This window comes from Balaenoptera musculus, chromosome 2 (genome assembly GCF_009873245.2).
Source record: "Balaenoptera musculus isolate JJ_BM4_2016_0621 chromosome 2, mBalMus1.pri.v3, whole genome shotgun sequence".
NCBI lineage: Eukaryota > Metazoa > Chordata > Mammalia > Artiodactyla > Balaenopteridae > Balaenoptera > Balaenoptera musculus.
Window position 1 is genome coordinate 36,727,420 of NC_045786.1, and position 13,489 is coordinate 36,740,908.

A 13,489-nucleotide genomic window follows, 5' to 3' on the forward strand; every position below is an offset into this window, starting at 1 on the left:
AGCTTGATCCAACAGAGGTGGGTGAGGGAACAGGGGCCCTGTGGCCTCAGGGACAGGTGCACTGCAGTTCACCGCAGCCAAAGCTGCTGGGGAAATGAGGATAGAGGTGGGAGGAGCATAGGGCAGGATGTGCTGGGTGACAGGAACTCCAGAAACAAAGGCTCACAGGCAGGGAAAACACATCAGATGCCTGACCTACTGGAGCAGAGGGATTGGGCTGGGGAGAAAAGGCAAGCAGAGGGGGTAAGAGCAAGTCACACAACTGAGCTCCTTGAACGTTAGCAGCCTAGCAGAGAGATGAAACACCACAGCTTGTGGAACTGGATGGCGGGGATTCAAGTCCTGCCTCTTCCTCTTCCCAGCTGTGCCACTTTAGGCAAGTTACTTAACCTCTCTGGGACTCTGATTCCTCAACTAGGGATAATAATAGTATCTGACTCACAGGGTTGTTGTAGGGACTGAGTTACAAAGTATGAAGCACTGAGAACAGTGCACTGACACACAGTGCTGTGTTACATTTGCAAGTGTTACAGTTAATGTAGCGTAAAGCAGTCTGAACATTAACCAATATTTCCCAAATTGTTTTCCATGGAATCCTCAACTAAGAGATGCTTCTATCAAAAAGATTCTTATAGCCAAATTTGGAAAATGTCTCCTATTATACCCACATCAAACTGATGAGTCCACAGTAAACAAACAACAAACAAACAAAAAACCCCTAACTTTATTTAGCTTAGTGTTTCCCAAACGCAGTGGACCATGGAAACTTCTGCATACCTTGTGGGACAGTGTTCCACAGGACACCAGTGTGGGAAGTGCTATGGAGGAAGGCAGCGGGGAGTCTCTGAACACAGAGGAGGGGGTCTCCAGGAGAAGCTGCCTGGCAGGGGCTAAACCACAGCAAGATTCCAGCACCCAGAGAGGAGGGGGAAGGAATCAGCTGAAATGCCAGGGCTGAGGGCCCTGGAGCAGAAAGGAAGAGTGAATGGGGGAGACCCAGGGCAGGGGGGATAGGGAAGAGCAGGGAGCTGTTTGGATATAGAGAGGAGAGAAGAGGCAGAGGTGACCCTGAGAATTCACACTTGGGGAGGTAGGAAATGGGAGAGCAGAAAGGTGGTGATGAGTGGGGCACCCCTCATTTACTTATGTACTCACTCTGCCCACTCATCCTGTCACCCTTCCCAATTTGTGACTTAGGTGGGTCTAAGCCCTGCGGCTTCCCCAAGGGGGTGGGCCTGGAGAGAGAGAGATAGGGACAGCTGCTTCCTGTGTAAGAAGAGCCTCCAGAAGGCACAGAGATGTTCTGTCCCCGCTATGCACAGATCGTGTGATTATAAAATCAACAGCAGTTGTCCAGGGCCTCTAGGGTGAACTCCGGGTCGGTGCTGAAAAGAAGCAAAGGCTGCAGTCTGAGCTCTAGGCCTGGCTCTGCTGGCCACTAAAGGCTGTGCAACTTTGGGGAAGTTGCTCCATGTCTCTGGTCCAAACTTCATCTCTAAGTTTGGTCCTCAAGCCCCACTTCCTCCTCCCTTGGTCACATCAGCCACAGCCATGACATTTCTACCCCTTGCCCTGGTGCCAAAGCCCTCCGCCGGGAAATCGGGCCTCCTGCACCCCATCACTGTCAGGGTCCCTCGCCCCACAGCCCAGGTTCTCACCTCTGGAAGGCCTGGCGGCAGCACTGGTACACCTCAAAACTGCTGCTGCTGAGGGTCGTGTTCAGGAGGGAAACACAGTCGACCTCAGCCCCCCGGGCATGTAGAGGATCCCTGTGCAGGGAAAGCAGCTGGTGGGCAGGGCCCAGCCCCTCACTACCCTCCAACCCCACCCAAGGACTTCCAGAGAGGCCAGAGCCCCAGTGCCTGGCCCTGGACCAGGGCCAGCTGGAGAATCAGGGCTCTGAGTCCTGAGCCCACCAGGCCTGCGCTCACCTGCCACGCAGGCATTCACCAGAGACACACAGGCCCCTGTGCAGAGCACCCGGAGCATGATCTGGGAGAAGTTGCTCTTCTGCTGGGGGGCCATGGAGGCTGCAAGAGGACGGGAGTGCTCAGGGCCAGGACTCAGCATGCCTCTCTGCCTATATCTTGCCTCTGGCTGCATCTGCTGACACCCCTTTCTCTTCTGGGTGGCCAGAGGGACAGACGCTGTCCTCCTGATGCTTTTGAGTTTGGAAGTCCTCCTTGGCCTGACTCGGGCCCCTAGGTAGCACTCCACACCTCCCCACATGCCATCAGTGGCAAGTGTAGGAAAAGAACGTGAGTTTGGAGTCAGGCAGACCTGGGATTAAACACAGGCTCAGCCACTTATTAGCTGAGTGACTTGGGCCATCATTCACTTTTGCAAGACTCAGCAAAACAGGATGGTTACACCACCAGGCAGGGAACTGCAGGGGGTGGAGATGTTTTTTGTAAAGAGCTGAGAGCTGTGCAGAGCCTTCTTCCCTAGGCCCCACCAGGCCTGCCCGTCCCTTGTGGGTACGGGAACTAAAGCCTCAGGGGGCAGGTCACCACTGCACCTCTCGACCCTCCCCAGAGCCCTGAGCCAGGCTTGGCCTACAAGGTCGAGGTGCTAACCTCCCGGGCTACCCCAGCAGCAGAGAAATCATGAAATGCCATGGCTGGGAGGAAGCTCCATGGCCGCCTTGTTCAGGCTCTGCCTTAGATTAATGGGAGAACTGAGACCTACAGATCCCCAAGAAGTGTCTCAGGGCCAGGACTAGTGTCCATCCCCGACTCTCCAGGATGCTGAGAGGCCCCTATAGGACTCACTCAGGCCTCCCAGCATGATCCCAATGGAGCTGAAGTTGGCAAATCCACAGAGGGCAAACGTCGTATTTCTGCTCTGACCTGAGAAGACAGAAGATGAGCGGGGAGGGGCTTCCCTCAGATGGGATGGGAGTTTGCTCAAACCACCCCGTACCCTGGCCTTAATTTCACCCACTGCCTATGTGCCTTTGACCTTTGAAGCGCTCGGTGCTGCCCTTTCCCAGCCATGCACACCTACCTCTAAGTCAACTCAAGCTGCACCACCTCACAAACATAGCCCCCTTCTCATCTGCCCTTGAATCTCATTAATTACCAGCCTTTCTGGGTATGATTCAGGCTGGCCCAGTCCTCTCACTTTGGCCCTACTAAGCTCTGTACCCAGGAGCAGTGGGCAAACAGCCCTTCCCGACATGCTGCAGCCCCGCACCTTTGTTTACGGAGAATGAGCTCAGGCTGAGGTCCTTTGAGGTGCTGTCATGCCCAAAGAGCAGGATGGTGGCCCAGTGAGGAGAGGGAGGGATTTGGAGCCCAGTCGGCTTGGGTTCCAGGCTTGTCACGGCCTATTTCAGGTTGAGCAAGTCGATAGCCTCCTAAGTTTTAGTTTCTCCATCAGGAATGTGGGAATAATAGTAGCTGCCTGGAAAGACTGTCATAAAGATCATCTAATGTACAGGAAGTACCAGGCACAGAGGAGGTATTTAAGCAAGGTAATTCTCCTTCCCTTTTGCTCTGAACGGTTGTATAATTTCTTAGAAGTGTTAAGAGCCAAAATGGAACAATTTGTAAAAAAAGATTGGCTTAGACCCATACCTCACACCATATAAAAAATTAATTCTAAATCACTGAAGCAGATAAATATGAATATTTTAAACATCAAATAATAAGAAATATAGAATAATTATTATTGTTACAAAATAATATTATTACTCTCATTTTGGAGAGCAGCAAACTGAGGCTCACAGAAGTGGCTGAGGAAGTTCACACAGCAAAAATGCAGCTGTGTCAGAATTGGAACTCAGTTTTGTCTGACTCCAAAGCGCATGATTTTAACTACTTCACCATATTGTTTCAGGAATTTAACCCTTGCCAGATTTTTGGAATGGAGATAACTTTCTAAATTTAGATATTATAGAAGAAATGCAAAGATTTGGTGTAAATTTTGTGTTTAAAAAATCCCTGAATACAGAATGAAGGGGAGAAAAAAAGACTAGGAAAAATATATGTAGAAAATGTAACAGAAAAGGGTTAATATCTTTATAACATACAGAGTTTATACAAATTGATGAAAAAATATTAAGGTACCTGCATTCTGCTTACTCACCTACAATCACCCTCCCAAGCTGCCCAAGTAATCTTAAAATGTCAAAAGTCAAATCTTCAGTAACTTCCTACTGCTCCTCAGCCTGTGTCACTCTCTATTACAATTACCACCTGTTCTAACCTCGCTGCTCTCCTCTCAGTTCTCCAAACAAGTGCTTTTCACCCTCAAGGCCTTTGCATGTGCCTCTTTCTTTGCCTGAAATGCTCTTCCCAATTTCTCCTGGCCCCTCCTCCTCCCTGCAAGTCTTGGCCTAATAACCACATCTCAGGGAGGCCTTTTCTGACCAGCCCAGTCAAGGAAGACCCCCTCCCTGTTTCCTCTTATTGTTTCCGTCATAGAACTTACCACAAATTGTGGTTTTAAAATTTTTTATTCCTTTGCTTTCTTGCGTTTTGCTCGTGTCTTTCACTAGGTGTAAGTTCCATGTCACCAGGGACCATGTCTGTCGAATTCCCCTTTTTATCCCTGGTACCCAGCAGAGGGCCTGGCACTTCAGAGGTCTCAACAAATACCTGCTGAAGGAATGAAGTTCATTTAAAAAGATCCTGAAGGCACATACCACCCACTATCTCTAGAGAAGGGAGTGATACTGGAGCTGAAAATGAGGAGTGAGGGGAAACCTGGGCTTTTTACTCTATACAAACTTTTTGTTTTTTTAAACTAAAGAGTACATTCCTTTACAATTAAAAAAATAATTTAAAAGGCAAGAAAAAAATTTTATGTTAAAAGTTCCTAGTAACCCAGTAACATGAAAACAATGAACTATTATTTGCCCCTTAAAGTAACAAAACTTTTTTTTTTTTTAAGAGGCTACTCAGCCCTGTTCAGCGTGTGGTAAAATCAATGCTCACAGGCACAGCTGGGGCGGTTTCAGTTGTTACAACCCCTTGGGAAAGATACTGGCAGCAACCACACAAGGATTTGTGCCATGTGATTCAGTCATCCCACATCTGGGAAAGCTCCTGAGGAAATGCTCGGAGAGGAGGGAGAAGTTCTGTGCAAAAAGCTATTCATTTCAGCATTGTGTGTAATAGCCAAATAATGGAATTATATATTATATTATTTATTATAGTTAATTATAATTATATTATATATTATAATAGCTGTAATTTGGGGATGATAAGATGATGGGTAATTTTGTCATTCTCAATCATGTTACATACAGCTGTTATTCTTTTAGAGAGTTTCATTTTAGAAAGTTTTATAGTTTTTTTCTTTTTTTTAATGTCTTAACAGGGACTTCCCTGGTGGTCCAGCGGCTAAGACTCCGCACTCCCAATGCAGGGGGCCCGGTTTGATCCCTGGTCGGGGAACTAGATCCCACATGCCTCAACTAAGACTTTGTATGCTAATTCGCATGCCGCAACTAAAAGATCCCACATGCTGCAACTAAAGAAAAAGATCCCGCATGCTGCAACGAAGATCCCGCACGGGGCAACGAAGATCCCATGTGCTGCAACTAAATAAATAAATAGATAGATAGATAGATAAATAAATAAGTCTTAACAGAAGAAACTAACCCCTGAACTGAATCCAATATATTGAAGATGAATGTGGTGGTGAGGTCTCCCTGTTTTACTCTCTTAGCTCATTAGATGCTCACATCCATTCCTTCGGGATAGGCGTGGCAGGTTCTACACTTGTTTTCCAACAGAAGAGGCAAGGTGCAGCGGCTGGCCCAGGGCTGCACAGGATGGTGGCCTGTCTACAGCTGGAGTTCAGATACCTCCAACGGGGCTCTTTCTCAACCTCAGCCTCCTAAGAGGCCTTGAGAAAAATGGCCTCTGAAGCTGACTTGTTGCCCAGGGCAACGGGATGCGGGAGGTTGAGCAGCCCCACAGAGTGTCTCAGCCGGGCCCACAGGGGAGCCGCTGCATCACGCCCTGCCCCAGGGTGGGGACGGGGACACTCACAGAGATCTACTGCTTCCTGGAACTGGCCCACTCCTCGGCGCCCGTTGTTCAGAAACAGCTTCATTCCCAGCAGCTCAGCCACCACCGGGCAGCCCTCCCAGGCCACGCCCATCAAGAAGGCCACTGACCGCAGGATGTAGGAGCAGATGAGCCTAGGCATGAGGCAAGAGGAGTGGCTGGGACGGGGGTTGGCCTGGGCTCTGTGGGTGTCCATCCACCATCACCCACCGGCCAGGACCACCCCCTCCACAGGCTGTGTGGGTGGCCGGAACTGTACCTGGAAGCTGATCCCTTGGACGTCCATCATGTCTCCCAGCCAGGAGAGGGCAGCGTTGATGAAGGCCAGCACAGCCAGGAAAGCAATCAGGTTGGCTGCGATGTTGGTCACGACCCTCACGGACATGGCGGCCCCACTGTTAGCTGCTTCTAAGAGGTTTTGAGCATCTCTGTTGATGGGATCAAGAGCCATCATTATTGTCCTATCTCCACAAACAGCAGGGCTCCCCACCCTACAGGCTCAAAGAAGAACCTTGGACAGAGCATTTCAGAGCCAGTGGTCCTTGTTTTCCCTCTGAGACCAGAGAGAGAAAGGGGCTGGCCCAAGCACTAGGATAAGACCCAGACTCCTAGCACAGATGCTGTCCAAGACAGAAACCACTAGCCACGTGTGACTTTTGAGCACTTGAAAAGGAGGCTGATCTGAATTGAAATGTGTTGCAAATATACACACCAGATTTCAGAGATTGAGTCCAAAAAAAAAGAAAGAATATGAAATACCTTATTAATAATTTTTATATTGATTACATGTTAAAATGACAATACTTTGGATATATTTAGTTAAATAAAACATTTTATTGAAATCACCTGCTTCTTTTTACTTTTTAAAAGATGACTACTAGAAAATTTTAATTATAGATGTGACTCATATTTCTCTAGGGCAGTGCTGCTCTAGACCTTCAGGAAGTTGTGCGGTTGGGGATGCCCGTTGTATCCACAAGCACATTTGTCAAAAGTCGTGTCTTTCAACATTTTTTAAGAATTAAATGTTACACAAAGATTGCTAAGACTATGATAAAGAGATGTTAGGAGGTGAGTGAAATCAAGGATGGCGCTCAACATGTCAATGCGATTGACACTGGGGATCAGACCTCAAGGCATGTAGAGAAAGTGGTGTGGAACCTTTTCACGACCCTCCTCAACACACACACACACACACACACACACACACACACACCAGGCACATCCCCAAGAACCAGGTCACTTGCCCATGCCTTGACTAGTCCATGTTTCCTTATGGTCAGAGACTGGAAAATAAGATGCGAGAACTGGAGTCTGTATCTTCACAAGTGAAGCTGCGACCAGGGCAGTGAGAGAGGGGAGGTGGGCTGGGCTTGGTGAAAGACGGAGATGGGCAGAGAAAATAGGACCTGCTGCTGCCCCCACCTCTGCTCCTGTCTCCGCCCCTCCCCCCACTCCCCTCTCTGCAGACCCTTCTGCTGTGCTCACCTGTAGGTCAGTTTCACTCCTTCCTCACCCCTGAACTTGGACTCCTCCACCTCTGGGTAGAGGGCTAAGGCACAAGGGGCAGCCATCACAGAGGCAGCAATTAAGGAGGCAGCATCGATCTGCAAGAGTGAGAATGAGGGTTATAGAGAGATGTCAGGAAATGTGGAGGCCAAGAAGTGTGGCCCAGGGCAGCAGGGGGACATGGTACTCTACCCCGCTGGTATATCACCATCATTGGTACTGCTGTCACTGTCACAGATGATAGTAATACATTTTATGTGTAGAGGGTCACAGGCTGTATGCACAGAACCTTCTATTCCCACACCTCCCCCAGGACTTCAGGAAGTTAGGCAGGGCAAGTACTGTTATCCCACTTGACAGACAAGGAAACTGAGGCCCCAAAGGGTTAAATATGACTTGCCCAAAATAAAGGAAGGGAAGGAATTAGACACGTCGTGTCTTTCGGCTCCAAGTTCAAGGTTCTTCCTTCCCTTCTAGGCTGTCTTTCTTTGACCACTGATCTGAGGGCTGGTTCATCATTGGCTGAGGGATTTGTGATTGTTTCAGACAAAGCTCACAGAACCTGAGTTGGAATGGATCCAAGATGTGACCTAATTTGACCTCGTAGTAAAGGAAAGTCTTCCCTCTAGAGGATCCTTCCTGTCACTTACTGTGGCAGGGAACTCACCACCTCAAGGCAGCCCATCACCTCTACTCCTGTGGTCAGAGAGCTGTTTCGAAGGAAATCTGCCCCTACAACATACAACACCCACCCTTTGACCCTGGGTCGGTCTCCTGGAGCCACGCTATAGAAGCCCTCACAGCAAGATGATGGAGCTACCAGAGCCCCCAGGATTCTCCCTTCCTGAATTTTCATCCTCACTGTGGTCCCAAACCCTTTGCTTCCCTGTTCTCTTCACAGAGATGGAACACTTCTTCACCACTGTGTTATTTACCAAATGGGAGAATTAGAACCAACCCAAACATCTGACAATGGGGGGATGGCTATGCATTGTCAAGCTGCCATCAAAAACAATGGTTACCAAGGCTTCACAATGATGTGGAGAAATGCCCGCATACTTGCATATAGAGCATAACCACAATGATAGGGGAAAAAACAAACTCCACAACTATGCATAAAAGGAAGATCAGAAAGAAATACACGGAAATGTCAACCAACTGTCTGTCCCTGGCTAGTGGGGCCAGAGTGATTTTCTTTTCTTTCAGCTTTTCTGTGTATTTCTAAATGTCCACATGATATATACTGTTTTTATAAGCAGAAAAGTAAAATAGACTTCTTCTTAAAGTTTGTAATAAATCAACTGCAGTTTTAAAATTTTAAATAAAAAGGAACAAAAGGAGGGGAGGTAAGTTTAAGCTACATGTTCAGGTGAATAAAGCAGAGGGCCAAAGAAGCCCATGGAAGTACCAGGAACTACTGATGAGGAACCAGGCCTCAGAGACCCTCTGAGGCTCTGAAACCCTTGTAATATCCTCCTCCTTCTTCTTTTAAAGCCCCTTTGTTTCCTTTCAGTGGAAAGCAGGAACCCCTTAAGATGTGTACCAGCTCCAGCACCCACCTCCCACGCGCCCCCATCACAGGCACTGGGTGTGCAGGTCTGGCTCCTCATGGAAATAGCCAGCCTCAGGCAGGTGTCCTCTCTGGACTTTCCAGGCCAAGCTTTGGGACTTTGCTGGCCTCCTCCTCGGCCGCCCAGCTCCAGCGGGCACAATACCACATCTGGAATGTTGGGATTTTTCCCTCCACCAGCCAGGACCCTCCCCCTTCCTCCAGCTTGGAGGCTACATCTGGTTTGTCAACTCGAGTCTCAGTGGGGAGCACACCCTGCACATTCCTGGACACTGCCCTTTGAATGGGCCAGTCGTGGCCACTGCCTCAAATGCCCCAGGCAGTCATTTCCTGCTCATCTTGGAAAGGGCTGAGTCCTGCACTGGCAGGGCTCCCGGGGGCACTGGGTCAGCCCACACGCGGCCTCCCTGCTGCCAGTTATGCCTCAGGGCCATGACATTCCCCAGCGCTGCCTCCAGACACCAGGTCAGGAATGCCTTCTGTCCCAGCATGACAGGGCCCACTCCTGCCCAAGGCCCTCCTTCCTCTACCCAAAGGTGTCCTATGCGAAGAGGGATAGAGGATAGGAGCCATCCATTTGAACTTTCAAAAAGGTCTTTACTGAGAAAGGAAATAAATCCGGACACTGCAAAGCATAAAATGGGCCAGTTTTAGAAGGCTGGACTTCTGACTCTAATATGTCAGAGAAAGAACGACCACTTTTTCAACACCATGTCAGGTGTTTTTTTGTTTTTTGTTTTTAAGATTTTTTTTGATGTGGACCATTTTTAAAGTCTTTATTGAATTTGTTACAATATTGCTTCTGTTTTATGTTTTGGTTTTTTGGTCGTGAGGCATGTGGGATCCTATCTCCCGGACCAGGGATCGAACTCGCACCCCCTGCATTGGAAGGCAAAGTCGTAACAACTGTACCACCAGGGAAGTCCCTTGCCAGGTGTTTTCTGTTTATTATGGCATTTAATTCTTAGACTGCTGTGAGGTGGGCAGTAATTCCACCCATTTTACAGATGTAGAAACTAAGCATGTGGTTGACTCTTACTTGGCCCTGCTTGGGCCTCCCAGACCCTGTCCCAGGGGCTCCCACTCTTGCGCAGTTGATTGAGAAACATCAGTGGCCATCCCCTCAACCCATCCTGTGTTCACAGCCCGAGGCACACATCTGGATCTCTTCTCACAATGATCCTGAACCAAAGGGGTGGGTAGGGAAGCCAGCTTCTGGGGTTTTAGCAGAGAGAGCTCGTGCCTACCTTAGAGCTTTTGGGAAACACACTGAAAAGGGACATGTATGTGGAGGTCACAGTGAAAGGATTCAGTCAAGTGACACTTGGAACCTCAGACCAGGGAGAAAGTCTAGACCAGTGTTGTCTGATACAAATATAGCACAACTGTGATTTAAGTTTTCTAGCAGCCAATTAAAAAAAGTAAAAAGAAACAGATGAAATTAATTTCATTAATGTATTTAATTTAACCCAATATACCTAACATATTATCTTTCTACCCCTGCAATCAATGTAAAACATCAATAAAATATATTAATTCATTTTTCCATACTAAGTGTCACAGCAGATCTCATTTCAGACCGACCACATTTCAAGGGCTTAATAGCCATGTGTGACTAGTGGCTGCTGTGCTGGACAGCACAGGTCTAGAAATATCCAGATTTTAGCAATAGGAGGGGTGCAGGGAAGAGGCAGCCAGAAGCTGAGCATCAAAGAGAAGGGAGGAGAGAGAAAGGGGGGATTCTCTTTGGAATTCAGGGGCTAAGGGCAGAGCCCAAGATACAGTGAGGAACTGCCTGGAAGAGGGCATGAAAGCAGAGAGGGGAGAGGGTGGGAAGGCAGGGCTGTGTGAGGAAGCCTGGGGGCTGCTGTAGTGGCGGCCAAGAGCCAGGCGGGGGCAGAAGAGAGCTTCTCTGTGACCAGGCTGGGGGCAGATCCAGAGGCGGGAGGGGAGGAGGGAAGGAAGGTGGACTAGGTGCCTTTCACCAGGCCAGCTACGGTGGTAGCCTGGGGCTTCCGTACCAGAGGCTGTGGATGGAGACCCGCGGCCACTTGGCTGATCCTGGTGGCCTCGGCACATTCTGTAGAGCTAAAGGGAAGTGGGCACCAGGCCCCTTCAGTGGGAAGGCCCGCCTGCCTGGGGCTGGGCCTGGACTCTGGCCTGAGACAGGGAAGGAAAGGAGGCTGAGCTGTAAGGCGATTGTGGAAAAGGGAGAGTTCTTCCAGTACTTTAGTCTTAAGTAATGGCAACGACGCTTATGTGATAGAAAGAATACCATTTTTTTAACTGGCTTGTGGGACCCAAAGCAAGGTTAAGACATTCAAAGGCTCTAAGTCCCAAAGATAGCAGGGCAACCCCTCTCCCAATACGCCACCATGAAAAAAGTTTCAGGAACAAAGTTTCAAGTTTTCATTTTTGAAATATCAAATTCCTTCCAAAATCAATTGGTGGTGAGGTATGGGGGAGGGGGATGGCATGCATCAGCTCTGATGGGCCCTTCCTAGGCTTTGGTGAGAAAAGGTGCAAACCAGATGACCTCTAAAATTCTAGGTGGAGGGTGCCGGGCAGAGAAGACAAAGCCTCAGAGTGCAAGGGGCCTTCTTGAAAAGTCACGAGGCAGCAGCTATCCTGCCCAGACAGCTCTGTGGGTATGCGGAGCTGAGCCTCCTGGTGTGGCCCAGGTGTCCTGAGGGAAGGAGGGACTGAGGGGCAGGTTACCTCATCCCCTTGGCCATCCTCAAGGACAGAGATGAGAAAGACAGGTGGAATCTGAGACCAGTGCTGGTCATTCTTTCATCCCCCGACCCATTCACACACAGCATCAGGAGAGCCCGGGCACTGGGAGAGGCAGGCTGCTCTTCTCCAAACCAGCGCACGGAGGCCCACCTCACCCTAGGGGCTGAGTGACCGTGCATTGCACGGATGAACTTACGCAGCTCATTCCCTTACTGCTCTACATTTATGTTTCTTGGGTTTTTTGCTATTACAAATAATGTTGGAATTTTGCATCTTTTGACCACTTGTGAAAATATTTCTGTATCATAATATTCCTAACTGGATCAAAGAGGAGTATTTTTAAATTGACTGATAGGTGTTTTCCAAAAAGGTTAGAGCAAATTACAGTCCCATAAAGAGTATATGGGGCTTCCTTGGTGGCGCAGTGGTTAAGAATCTGCCTGCCAATGCAGGGGACACGGGTTCGAGCCCTGGTCTGGGAAGATCCCACATGCCATGGAGCAACTAAGCCCATGCGTCACAACTACTGAGCCTGCGCTCTAGAGCCCACGAGCCACAACTACTGATCCCGAGGGCCGCAACTACTGAAGCCCGCGTGCCTAGAGCCCGTGCTCTGAAACAAGAGAAGCCACTGCAATGAGAGCCAGTGCACTGCAATGAAGAGTAGCCCCCACTCGCCACAACCAGAGAAAAGGCTGCGCACAGTAACAAAGACCCAACGCAGCCAAAAAAAAAAAAAAAGAGTATATGAATAAATCACAGCAAGATCTTTTTTGATCCACCTCCTAGAGTAATGGAAATAAAAACAAAAATAAACAAATGGGACCTAATGAAACTTCAAAGCTTTTGCACAGCAAAGGAAACCATAAACAAGACGAAAAGACAACCCTCAGAATGGGAGAAAATATTTGCAAATGAATCAACGGACAAAGGATTAATCTCCAAAATATATAAACAGCTCATTCAGCTCAATATCAAAGAAACAAACACCCCAATCCAAAAATGGGCAGAAGACCTAAATAGACATTTCTCCAAAGAAGACATACAGATGGCCACGAAGCACATGAAAAGATGCTCAACATCACTAATTATTAGAGAAATGCAAATCAAAACTACAATGAGGTATCACCTCACTCCTGTTAGAATGGGCATCATCAGAAAATCTACAAACAACAAATGCTGGAGAGGGTGTGGAGAAAAGGGAACCCTCTTGCACTGTTGGTGGGAATGTAAATTGATACAGCCACTATGGAGAACAGTATGGAGGTTCGTTAAAAAACTAAAAATAGAATTACCATATGACCCAGCAATCCCACTACTGGGCATATACCCAGAGAAAACCGTAATTCAAAAAGACACATGCACCCGAATGTTCATTGCAGCACTATTTACAATAGCCAGGTCATGGAAGCAACCTAAATGCCCATCAACAGATGAATGGATAAAGAAGTTGTGGTACATATATACAATGGAATATTACTCAGCCATAAAAAGGAACGAAATTGAGTCATTTGTTGAGACATGGATGGATCTAGAGACTGTCATACAGAGTGAAGTAAGTCAGAAAGAGAAAAACAAATATCGTATATTAATGCATGTATGCGGAACCTAGAAAAATGGTACAGATGAGCCAGTTTGCAGGGCAGAAGTTGAG

The 13,489-nt window shown here is 48.2% G+C and overlaps 1 protein-coding gene across 1 annotated transcript in view; it reads right to left on the reverse strand.

Moving 5' to 3' along the window:
* Nucleotides 1-3,322: 3,322 nt before the first annotated feature.
* SLC28A1 (solute carrier family 28 member 1) overlaps nt 3,323-13,489 on the reverse strand; it is a 45,489-nt gene continuing 35,322 nt past the window's right edge. Inside the window, 4 exon segments of the mRNA XM_036841100.1 lie at nt 3,323-3,414; nt 6,003-6,154; nt 6,275-6,448; nt 7,509-7,627. Coding sequence (XP_036696995.1) covers nt 3,359-3,414; nt 6,003-6,154; nt 6,275-6,448; nt 7,509-7,627 — 501 coding nt within the window. The 3' untranslated portion in view covers nt 3,323-3,358.